At 45.2% G+C, this 13,245-nt stretch overlaps 1 protein-coding gene across 1 annotated transcript in view; it reads left to right on the forward strand.

Moving 5' to 3' along the window:
- Window positions 1-5,640: 5,640 nt before the first annotated feature.
- Window positions 5,641-13,245, forward strand: part of prdm10 (PR domain containing 10) — an 85,103-nt gene continuing 77,498 nt past the window's right edge. Inside the window, exons 1-2 of the mRNA XM_045724930.1 lie at window positions 5,641-5,694; window positions 7,426-7,586. Of these exons, the coding sequence (XP_045580886.1) occupies window positions 7,515-7,586 (72 nt within the window). The 5' untranslated portion in view covers window positions 5,641-5,694; window positions 7,426-7,514. The remainder of the gene's footprint in view (window positions 5,695-7,425; window positions 7,587-13,245) is intronic.

Consider the following 13,245-nt stretch of genomic DNA (forward strand, 5'->3'; position numbering starts at 1 on the left):
TTGACCTCATCTTTACTAGATGCTGTTCTTCCACTAATCTCATTGCAACTCCCCTCCAAGTCTCCGACCACTACCTTGTATCCTTTTCCCTCTCGCTCTCATCCAACACTTCTCACTCTCCCCCTACTCGGATGGTATTGCGCCGTCCCAACCTTCGCTCTCTCTCTCCTGCTACTCTCTCCTCTTCCATCCTATCATCTCTTCCCTCTGCTCAAACCTTCTCCAACCTATCTCCTGATTCTGCCTCCTCAACCCTCCTCTCCTCCCTCTCTGCATCCTTTGATCTCCTCTGTCCCCTATCCTCCAGGCCGGCTCGGTCCTCCCCTCCTGCTCCGTGGCTCGACGACTCACTGCGAGCTCACAGAACAGGGCTCCGGGCAGCCGAGCGGAAATGGAGGAAAACTCGCCTCCCCTGCGGACCTGGCATCCTTTCACTCCCTCCTCTCTACATTTTCCTCTTCTGTCTCCGCTGCTAAAGCCACTTTCTACCACTCTAAACTCCAAGCATCTGCCTCTAACCCTAGGAAGCTCTTTGCTACCTTCTCCTCCCTCCTGAATCCTCCTCCCCCTCCCCCCCTCCTCCCTCTCTGCGGATGACTTCGTCAACCATTTTGAAAAGAAGGTTGACGACATCCGATCCTCGTTTGCTAAGTCAAACGACACTGCTGGTCCTGCTCACACTGCCCTACCCTGTGCTTTGACCTCTTTCTCCCCTCTCTCTCCAGATGAAATCTCGCGTCTTGTGACGGCCGGCCGCCCAACAACCTGCCCACTTGACCCTATCCCCTCCTCTCTTCTCCAGACCATTTCCGGAGACCTTCTCCCCTACCTCACCTCGCTCATCAACGCATCCTTGACCGCTGGCTACGTCCCTTCCGTCTTCAAGAGAGCGAGAGTTGCACCCCTTCTGAAAAAACCTACACTCGACCCCTCCGATGTCAACAACTACAGGCCAGTATCCCTTCTTTCCTTTCTCTCCAAAACTCTTGAACGCGCCGTGCTTGGCCAGCTCTCTTGCTATCTCTCTCAGAATGACCTTCTTGATCCTAATCAGTCAGGTTTCAAGACTGGGCATTCAACTGAGACTGCTCTTCTCTGTGTCACGGAGGCTCTCCGCACTGCTAAAGCTAACTCTCTCTCCTCTGCTCTCATCCTTCTAGACCTATCTGCTGCCTTTGATACCGTGAACCATCAGATCCTCCTCTCCACCCTCTCCGAGCTGGGCATCTCTGGCACCGCGCACGCTTGGATTGCGTCCTACCTGACAGGTCGCTCCTACCAGGTGGCGTGGCGAGAATCTGTCTCCGCACCACGTGCTCTCACCACTGGTGTCCCCCAGGGCTCTGTTCTTGGCCCACTCCTATTCTCGCTATACACCAAGTCACTTGGCTCTGTCATATCCTCACATGGTCTCTCATATCATTGCTATGCAGATGACACACAATTAATCTTCTCCTTTCCCCCTTCTGACAACCAGGTGGCGAATCGCATCTCTGCATGTCTGGCAGACATATCAGTGTGGATGACGGATCACCACCTCAAGCTGAACCTCGGCAAGACGGAGCTGCTCTTCCTCCCGGGGAAGGACTGCCCGTTCCATGATCTCGCCATCACGGTTGACAACTCCATTGTGTCCTCCTCCCAGAGTGCTAAGAGCCTTGGCGTGATCCTGGACAACACCCTGTCGTTCTCCACCAACATCAAGGCGGTGACCCGATCCTGTAGGTTCATGCTCTACAACATTCGCAGAGTACGACCCTGCCTCACACAGGAAGCGGCGCAGGTCCTAATCCAGGCACTTGTCATCTCCCGTCTGGATTACTGCAACTCGCTGTTGGCTGGGCTCCCTGCCTGTGCCATTAAACCCCTACAACTCATCCAGAACGCCGCAGCCCGTCTGGTGTTCAACCTTCCCAAGTTCTCTCACGTCACCCCGCTCCTCCGCTCTCTCCACTGGCTTCCAGTCGAAGCTCGCATCCGCTACAAGACCATGGTGCTTGCCTACGGAGCTGTTAGGGGAACGGCTCCTCCGTACCTTCAGGCTCTGATCAGGCCCTACACCCAAACAAGGGCACTCCGTTCATCCACCTCTGGCCTGCTCGCCTCCCTACCTCTGAGGAAGCACAGTTCCCGCTCAGCCCAGTCAAAACTGTTCGCTGTATTGATCCATCTGATTGGACTACAGAAAGATAGGGAGGGTATTGATCCATCTGATTGGACTACAGAAAGATAGGGAGGGTATTGATCCATCTGATTGGACTATAGAAAGATAGGGAGGGTATTGATCCATCTGATTGGACTACAGAAAGATAGGGAGGGTGTTGATCCATCTGATTGGACTACAGAAAGATAGGGAGGGTATTGATCCATCTGATTGGACTACAGAAAGATAGGGAGGGTATTGATCCATCTGATTGGACTATAGAAAGATAGGGAGGGTATTGATCCATCTGATTGGACTACAGAAAGATAGGGAGGGTGTTGATCCATCTGATTGGACTACAGAAAGATAGGGAGGGTATTGATCCATCTGATTGGACTATAGAAAGATAGGGAGGGTATTGATCCATCTGATTGGACTATAGAAAGATAGGGAGGGTATTGATCCATCTGATTGGACTACAGAAAGATAGGGAGGGTATTGATCCATCTGATTGGACTACAGAAAGATAGGGAGGGTATTGATCCATCTGATTGGACTATAGAAAGATAGGGAGGGTATTGATCCATCTGATTGGACTATAGAAAGATAGGGAGGGTATTGATCCATCTGATTGGACTACAGAAAGATAGGGAGGGTATTGATCCATCTGATTGGACTATAGAAAGATAGGGAGGGTATTGATCCATCTGATTGGACTACAGAAAGATAGGGAGGGTGTTGATCCATCTGATTGGACTACAGAAAGATAGGGAGGGTGTTGATCCATCTGATTGGACTACAGAAAGATAGGGAGGGTGTTGATCCATCTGATTGGACTACAGAAAGATAGGGAGGGTATTGATCCATCTGATTGGACTATAGAAAGATAGGGAGGGTATTGATCCATCTGATTGGACTACAGAAAGATAGGGAGGGTATTGATCCATCTGATTGGACTACAGAAAGATAGGGAGGGTATTGATCCATCTGATTGGACTACAGAAAGATAGGGAGGGTATTGATCCATCTGATTGGACTATAGAAAGATAGGGAGGGTATTGATCCATCTGATTGGACTATAGAAAGATAGGGAGGGTATTGATCCATCTGATTGGACTACAGAAAGATAGGGAGGGTATTGATCCATCTGATTGGACTACAGAAAGATAGGGAGGGTATTGATCCATCTGATTGGACTATAGAAAGATAGGGAGGGTATTGATCCATCTGATTGGACTACAGAAAGATAGGGAGGGTGTTGATCCATCTGATTGGACTACAGAAAGATAGGGAGGGTATTGATCCATCTGATTGGACTATAGAAAGATAGGGAGGGTATTGATCCATCTGATTGGACTATAGAAAGATAGGGAGGGTATTGATCCATCTGATTGGACTACAGAAAGATAGGGAGGGTATTGATCCATCTGATTGGACTACAGAAAGATAGGGAGGGTATTGATCCATCTGATTGGACTATAGAAAGATAGGGAGGGTATTGATCCATCTGATTGGACTATAGAAAGATAGGGAGGGTATTGATCCATCTGATTGGACTACAGAAAGATAGGGAGGGTATTGATCCATCTGATTGGACTACAGAAAGATAGGGAGGGTATTGATCCATCTGATTGGACTACAGAAAGATAGGGAGGGTATTGATCCATCTGATTGGACTACAGAAAGATAGGGAGGGTGTTGATCCATCTGATTGGACTACAGAAAGATAGGGAGGGTATTGATCCATCTGATTGGACTACAGAAAGATAGGGAGGGTATTGATCCATCTGATTGGACTACAGAAAGATAGGGAGGGTATTGATCCATCTGATTGGACTACAGAAAGATAGGGAGGGTGTTGATCCATCTGATTGCACTACAGAAAGATAGGGAGGGTATTGATCCATCTGATTGGACTACAGAAAGACAGGGAGGGTGTTGATCCATCTGATTGGACTATAGAAAGATAGGGAGGGTATTGATCCATCTGATTGGACTACAGAAAGATAGGGAGGGTATTGATGCATCTGATTGGAGAGACTACAGAAAGATAGGGAGGGTATTGATCCATCTGATTGGACTATAGAAAGATAGGGAGGGTATTGATCCATCTGATTGGACTACAGAAAGACAGGGAGGGTATTGATCTATCTGATTGGACTACAGAAAGATAGGGAGGGTGTTGATCCATCTGATTGGACTATAGAAAGATAGGGAGGGTATTGATCCATCTGATTGGACTACAGAAAGATAGGGAGGGTGTTGATCCATCTGATTGGACTACAGAAAGACAGGGAGGGTGCTGATCCATCTGATTGGACTACAGAAAGACAGGGAGGGTATTGATCCATCTGATTGGACTATAGAAAGATAGGGAGGGTATTGATCCATCTGATTGGACTACAGAAAGATAGGGAGGGTATTGATCCATCTGATTGGACTACAGAAAGATAGGGAGGGTATTGATCCATCTGATTGGTTTAATAGACATCTGGATACTGTGTATCAGGATGTTGTGTCCATTTACACAGATGGTTCAAAAGATCCAAGGACAGGATGTGCTGGGTCAGCGTTTGTAGTGCAGGAATGTGGGTAGAAGTCAGGAAACGAAAAATAGATAATCTGGCTGTATCCACAATGGGGCTGATGGCCATACTGTTGGCCTTGCAGTGGGTGGAGGAAGTCATGCCAGACAGAGTAGTTATTTGCTCTGATTCATGTGCAGTGTTAATGAGTCTCTAGTCCTTTAGCTCACATAGGAGACGAAATCTGTTTTTATAAGGTGCTACAAACCCATGGCAAGATTAGACAGATATGTTTACAGATAAGATTGGCTTGGGTCCCTTTAAAAACCCCAGCAACCAATAGATTTTCCTCCGTGACATCGTTTTCCAAGTTGTTCAATTTAAATAAAGGTTAAATAAATAGAAAATAATTATAATTTAGTCATAAAACCGCGTCCCTTCTTCTGTAGGGTTTATCGGCGGAAGGCATCCAACATCGCTGTGCATTAACGCCACCTACCACACTGGACCACCCCGCCTCTCTTAGTTTAAAAATAGACAAACACAAGTATAAAGAGGGATTTACTACAAATGCAGGAACGCCCCGAATAGCACCTTTCTTAAATAAACTACCTTAAGTGATATATGTGATAAAAACTTAGGTTAATTTGAATTGGGTAGCTTTGATCCGTTATTATATATATTTTTTAATTTGGTCGAAATTCATTGACCCTTGGTATGCACAATACATTTAGAGTGAACATTGATTGAAATCTGCAACCCATCAATACTTTATATCAAGTACATTTCACTGTACTTGTGAATGTGACATTAAAACTTGAAAACATATTATATCAAAGTAATTTTTTTGGGGGGGGGGAAGTAAAAGTTGACATAAATAAAGGTGACGTACAAATAGATACGTTTAGGTTTTAATTTTTGTCACTCAAATAATATTCCACCAATCGCCACACAGGCCTCGGCGAGTTGCTAGGTAGAATATGGTAATATATGCAACGCGGCCACCTCTGCAGCTACCATTCTGAGGTAAGGACAACTTCAACGTTTTCATTAAATATATCAAAACACGGGAGAATTTCTACTTCATTTCAAAAAGTCTTCATTTCTAGATCATCTCTTTGTAAGTATCAATCAAAATCTCGTTACCGAATAACATATTTATATCGATAGAAATAGACATATTTTTCGTTTGGTCGCTTCAAAAATGTAGTTGTTGTTGTTTTAGTCCCACCCAAAATGGAGCCTCTCTTCTTCCTTGTTCTCCGGCAGCTCCAGGCTCGGCTCAACTAGAAAGGGGGGACGGGTAGATCTAACACAAATATTTAAGTCCCCGATAAATTATAGACTATTTATTAAATACAATAAAGTATTACTAATGTTATGGATCCGTTATGTCGTGTACATTTTCAAGGTCGGTTATACATTAGTGTTAAATGTGATAATGCGGGGGTTGAGGTTTTTGGGTTTCTGCAGCGTTGTTTTTTGTGGTATGGTCCGGTTGGAACCGATAAGCAGAGGGGTCAAAACAAAAGGGGGGGAAATACACCGAATATATACGATACGAGCGATATGTGTTTAAACTAGGAAAATAATATAATTTTACACATTGCGCGTTATCGTTGCATAATGATCCGGTTTTGACTCCATTTTCATTGCGCGCTTTCCGCGGTGTTTCTGTCCTACCCCCATAGAGTGGTTAGTTTGACTGCTCTTTGCGATAAAACCCGGCATGCTGCTTTATTTTGGGGGGGTAATGGGTTTTTTTTTTCGTTTTTTTTTTTTAGCCCTGTCAATGGAATGCTAGCTAGCAAGCTAACCATCCCAAATATTTAATATCACTATATTTCCCCCTCTGATAGTTTTACATGGTTAGCAATAAAAGCTAAGCTAGCTAATATAGGTTGATCTCATTGTACAAGGGCGCAGTCCAACACAGCTGAAATACACAGCCCTGTCCTCTCTCAACTAGACTATTCTATGTACAGTGGTCCGGTGCTATCATTATGCAATCAATGCCTGTTCATAAATGAAACAGAAAGATACTTGTAGTTGCTCTGAATGCATTTCTGGAATGAGAGAACAACCTATTCATACGTTTGTAACCACAAGTCATATAGTTACTGTAGCTAATCAACAAACGGCATTAGCAGACGGTTATAAACAATTTATTTGCATCCATGCATTTTTTTGCAATGTAATGTGCTTTGTAAAAAAATATTACCGTCTCATTTCCACATTAGAAATGGCTAATTTGTCAAAACAAAGAGAAAATATATTTCCCTCATTAACTTCCATCCCTGTCGTCAGAGTTTTTAAACCAGGTATTCTATGTTCTGTGGTTGCCATGTGATCATCGGTACAGTCTAACTCTCTGTTCTGTGGTTGTCATGTGATCATCGGTACAGTCTGTTCTGTGGTTGTCATGTGATCATCAGTAATCAGTCTAACTCTCTGTTCTGTGGTTGTCATGTGATCATCGGTACAGTCTAACTCTCTGTTCTGTGGTTGTCATGTGATCATCGGTACAGTCTAACTCTCTGTTCTGTGGTTGCCGTGTGATCATCAGTCATCGGTACAGTCTAACTCTCTGTTCTGTGGTTGTCATGTGATCATCGGTACAGTCTAACTCTCTGTTCTGTGGTTGCCGTGTGATCATCAGTCATCGGTACAGTCTAACTCTCTGTTCTGTGGTTGTCATGTGATCGTCGGTACAGTCTAACACTCTGTTCTGTGGTTGTCATGTGATCGTCGGTACAGTCTATCTAATCCTGGAGCTGCCAGCAAGCAGCCGCGTGAGGTTGGTGTGATCAGGTGGTGACCGTGGTAACCGGTTCCCGGCTGCAGCCATGGAGACCAAGCAGGAAACATCCCCTGTGTGGAACCAGGCTGGGAACAGTGAATCAGGGAACACCACTCAGGTGACTGTTACAGTCCTCTACACCCGTCCAACTCATTCCACGGAGGGCAGTGTGTCGATGGGGTTTCACGCCACCCTTGTACCTTTTTATTGATGAATTAAGGTCACTGATTAGTAAGGAACTCCACTCACCTGGTTGTGTTAATTAAAGGAAATACCTGCAGACACTCTGCCATCAGTGGAATGAGTTTGACACCTCTTCTGTACTCTCTCATGTCTTACAAGTAGGGTGACGTTGCCCCTAGATGCTGATCTTCGGTCAGTTTTGCATTTCCCTCACTAATGGTTAAAGGGATACTGCTGGATTTTTAGCAATAAGGACCTTTTATCTACTGACCCAGAGTCAGATGAGGTCCTTTATCTACTGACCCAGAGTCAGATGAGGTCCTTTATCTACTGACCCAGAGTCAGATGAGGTCCTTTATCTACTGACCCAGAGTCAGATGATCTCCTTTATCTACTGACCCAGAGTCAGATGAACTCCTTTATCTACTGACCCAGAGTCAGATGAACTCCTTTATCTACTGACCCAGAGTCAGATGAGGTCCTTTATCTACTGACCCAGAGTCAGATGAGGTCCTTTATCTACTGACCCAGAGTCAGATGATCTTCTTTATCTACTGACCCAGAGTCAGATCAAATCAAATCAAATTTATTTTTATATAGCCCTTCGTACATCAGCTGATATTCTCAAAGTGCTGTACAGAAACCCAGCCTAAAACCCCAAACAGCAAGCAAAGCATGTGAAAGAAGCACGGTGGCTAGGAAAAACTCCCTAGGAAAAACTCCCTAGAAAGGCCAAAAACCTAGGAAGAAACCTAGAGAGGAACCAGGCTATGAGGGGTGGCCAGTCCTCTTCTGGCTGTGCAGGGTGGATATTAAAACAGAACATGGTCAAAATGTTAAAATGTTAAAATGTTCATAAATGACCAGCATGGTCAAATAATAATAATCATAGTAGTTGTCGAGGGTGCAACAAGCACGTCCGGTGAACAGGTCAGGGTTCCATAGCCGCAGGCAGAACAGTTGAAACTGGAGCAGCAGCACGGCCAGGTGGACTGGGGACAGCAAGGAGTCATCATACCAGGTAGTCCTGAGGCATGGTCCTAGGGCTCAGGTCCTCCGAGAGAAAGACAGAAAGAGAGAAAGAGAGAATTAGAGAGAGCATATTTAAATACACACAGGACACCGGATAGGACAAGAGAAATACTCCAGATGTAACAGACTGACCCTAGCCCCCGACACATAAACTACTGCAGCATAAATACTGGAGGCTGAGACAGGAGGGATCAGAAGACACTGTGGCCCCATCCGATGATACCCCGGACAGGGCCAAACAGGCAGGATATAACCCCACCCACTTTGCCAAAGCACAGCCCCCACACCACTAGAGGGATGTCTCCAACCACCAACTTACCGTCCTAAGACAAGGCCGAGTATAGCCCACAACGATCTCCGCCATGGCACAACCCAAGGGGGGGCGCCAACCCAGACAGGAAGACCACGTCAGTGACTCAACCCACTCAAGTGACGCACCCCTCCCATGGACGGCATGGAAGAACACCAGTAGGCCAGTGACTCAGCCTCTGTAAAAGGGTTAGAGGCAGAGAATCCCAGTGGAAAGAGGGGAACCGGCAAGGCAGAGACAGCAAGGGCGGTTCGTTGCTCCAGCCTTTCCGTTCACCTTCACACTCCTGGGCCAGACTATACTTAATCATAGGACCTACTGAAGAGATAAGTCTTCAGTAAAGACTTAAAGGTTGAGACTGAGTCTGCGTCTCTCACATTGGTAGGCAGACCATTCCATAAAAATGGAGCTCTATAGGAGAAAGCCCTACCTCCAGCCGTTTGCTTAGAAATTCTAGGGACAATTAGGAGGCCTGCGTCTTGTGACCGTAGCGTACGTGTAGGTATGTACGGCAGGACCAAATCGGAAAGATAGGTAGGAGCAAGCCCATGTAATGCTTTGTAGGTTAGCAGTAAAACCTTGAAATCAGCCCTTGCCTTAACAGGAAGCCAGTGTAGGGAGGCTAACACTGGAGTAATATGATCAAATTTTTTGGTTCTAGTCAGGATTCTAGCAGCCGTATTTAGCACTAACTGAAGTTTATTTAGTGCTTTATCCGGGTAGCCGGAAAGTAGAGCATTGCAGTAGTCCAGCCTAGAAGTAACAAAAGCATGGATTAATTTTTCTGCGTCATTTTTGGACAGAAAATTTCTGATTTTTGCAATGTTACGTAGATGGAAAAAAGCTGTCCTTGAAACAGTCTTGATATGTTCTTCAAAAGAGAGATCAGGGTCCAGAGTAACGCCGAGGTCCTTCACAGTTTTATTTGAGACGACTGTACAACCATCCAGATTAATTGTCAGATTCAACAGAAGATCTCTTTGTTTCTTGGGACCTAGAACAAGCATCTCTGTTTTGTCCGAGTTTAAAAGTAGAAAGTTTGCAGCCATCCACTTCTTTATGTCTGAAACACAGGCTTCTAGCGAGGGCAATTTTGGGGCTTCACCATGTTTCATTGAAATGTACAGCTGTGTGTCGTCTGCATAGCAGTGAAATTTAACATTATGTTTTCGAATGACATCCCCAAGAGGTAAAATATATAGTGAAAACAATAGTGGTCCTAAAACGGAACCTTGAGGAACACCGAAATTTACAATTGATTTGTCAGAGGACAAACCATTCACAGAGACAAACTGATATCTTTCCGACAGATAAGATCTAAACCAGGCCAGAACTTGTCCATGTAGACCAATTTGGGTTTCCAATCTCTCCAAAAGAATGTGGTGATCGATGGTATCAAAAGCGGCACTAAGATCTAGGAGCACGAGGACAGATGCAGAGCCTCGGTCTGACGTCATTAAAAGGTCATTTACCACCTTCACAAGTGCAGTCTCAGTGCTATGATGGGGTCTAAAACCAGACTGAAGCGTTTCGTATACATTGTTTGTCTTCAGGAAGGCAGTCAGTTGCTGTGCAACAGCTTTTTCTAAAATTTTGGAGAGGAATGGAAGATTCGATATAGGCCGATAGTTTTTATAATTTCTGGATCAAGATTCGGCTTTTTCAAGAGAGGCTTTATTACTGCCACTTTTAGTGAGCTTGGTACACATCCGGTGGATAGAGAGCCGTTTATTATGTTCAACATAGGAGGGCCAAGCACAGGAAGCAGCTCTTTCAGTAGTTTAGTTGGAATAGGGTCCAGTATGCAGCTTGAGGGTTTGGAGGCCATGATTATTTTCATCATTGCGTCAAGAGATATAGTACTAAAACACTTTAGTATCTCCCTTGATCCTAGGTCCTGGCAGAGTTGTGCAGACTCAGGACAATGGAGCTTTGGAGGAATACCCAGATTTAAAGAGGAGTCTGTAATTTGCTTTCTAATGATCATGATCTTTTCCTCAAAGAAGTTCATAAATTTATTACTGCTGAAGTGAAAGCCATCCTCCATTTGCGAAGGCTGCTTTTTAGTTAGCTTTGCGACAGTATCAAAAAGAAATTTCGGATTGTTCTTATTTTCCTCAATTAAGTTGGAAAAATAGGATGATCGAGCAGCAGTAAGGGCTCTTCGATACTGCACGGTACTGTCTTTCCAAGCTAGTCGGAAGACTTCCAGTTTGGTGTGGCGCCATTTCCGTTCCAATTTTCTGGAAGCTTGCTTCAGAGCTCGTGTATTTTCTGTATACCAGGGAGCTAGTTTCTTATGACAGATGTTTTTAGTTTTTAGGGGTGCAACTGCATCTAGGGTATTGCGCAAGGTTAAATTGAGTTCCTCGGTTAGGTGGTTAACTGATTTTTGTCCTCTGACGTCCTTGGGTAGGCAGAGGCAGTCTGGAAGGGCATCAAGGAATCTTTGGGTTGTCTGAGAATTTATAGCACGACTTTTAATGCTCCTTGGTTGGGGTCTGAGCAGATTATTTGTTGCAATTGCAAACGTAATAAAATGGTGGTCCGATAGTCCAGGATTATGAGGAAAAACATTTAGATCCACAACATTTATTCCATGGGACAAAACTAGGTCCAGAGTATGACTGTGGCAGTGAGTAGGTCCAGAGACATGTTGGACAAAACCCACTGAGTCGATGATGGCTCCGAAAGCCTTTTGGAGTGGGTCTGTGGACTTTTCCATGTGAATGTTAAAGTCACCAAAAATTAGAATATTATCTGCTATGACTACAAGATCCGATAGGAATTCAGGGAACTCAGTGAGGAACACTGCATATGGCCCAGGAGGCCTATAAACAGTAGCTATAAAAAGTGAGTGAGTAGGCTGCATAGATTTCATGACTAGAAGCTCAAAAGACGAAAACGTCATTGTTGTTTTTTTTTGTAAATTGAAATTTGCTATCGTAAATGTTAGCAACACCTCCGCCTTTGCCGGATGCACGGGGGTATGGTCACTAATGTAACCTGGGGTGAGGCCTCATTTAACACAGTAAATTCATCAGGCTTAAGCCATGTTTCAGTCAGGCCAATCACATCAAGATTATTATCAGTGATTAGTTCATTGACTATAACTGCCTTGGAAGTGAGGGATCTAACATTAAGTAACCCAATTTTGAGATGTGAGGTATCACAATCTCTTTCAATAATGGCAGGAATGGAGGAGGTCTTTATACTAGTGAGATTGCTAAAGCGAACACCGCCATTTTTAATTTTGCCCAACCTAGATCGAGGCACAGACACGGTCTCAATGGGGGAAGCTGAGCTGACTACACTGACTGTGCTAGTGGCAGACTCCACTAAGCTGGCAGGCTGGCTAACAGCCTGCTGCCTGGCCTGCACCCTATTTCATTGTGGAGCTAGAGGAGTTAGAGCCCTGTCTATGTTCGTAGATAAGATGAGAGCACCCCTCCAGCTAGGATGGAGTCCGTCACTCCTCAACAGGCCAGGCTTGGTCCTGTTTGTGGGTGAGTCCCAGAAAGAGGGCCAATTATCTACAAATTCTATCTTTTGGGAGGGGCAGAAAACAGTTTTCAACCAGCGATTGAGTTGTGAGACTCTGCTGTAGAGCTCATCACTCCCCCTAACCGGGAGGGGGCCAGAGACAATTAATCGATGCCGACACATCTTTCTAGCTGATTTACACGCTGAAGCTATGTTGCGCTTGGTGACCTCTGACTGTTTCATCCTAACATCGTTGGTGCCGACGTGGATAACAATATCTCTATACTCTCTACACTCGCCAGTTTTAGCTTTAGCCAGCACCGTCTTTAGATTAGCCTTAACGTCGGTAGCCCTGCCCCCTGGTAAACAGTGTATGATCGCTGGATGATTAGTTTTAAGTCTAATACTGCGGGTAATGGAGTCGCCAATGACTAGGGTTTTCAATTTGTCAGAGCTAATGGTGGGAGCCGTCGGCGTCTCAGACCCCACAACGGGAGGAGTAGAGACCAGAGAAGTCTCGGCCTCCGACTCCGACTCGCTTAATGGGGAGAACCGGTTGAAAGTTTCTGTCGGCTGAATAAGCGACACCGGTTGAGCATTCCTACAGCGTTTCCCTCCAGAAGCCATGAGAAAGATGTCCGGCTGCGGGGACCGTGCGAGGGGGTTTATACTAACGTTACTATCTGTACTTACTGGTGGCACAGACGCTGTTTCATCCTTTCCTACACTGAAATTACCCTTGCCTAACGATCGCGTCTGAAGCTGGGCT

This window comes from Salmo salar, chromosome ssa09, assembly GCF_905237065.1.
Source record: "Salmo salar chromosome ssa09, Ssal_v3.1, whole genome shotgun sequence".
NCBI lineage: Eukaryota > Metazoa > Chordata > Actinopteri > Salmoniformes > Salmonidae > Salmo > Salmo salar.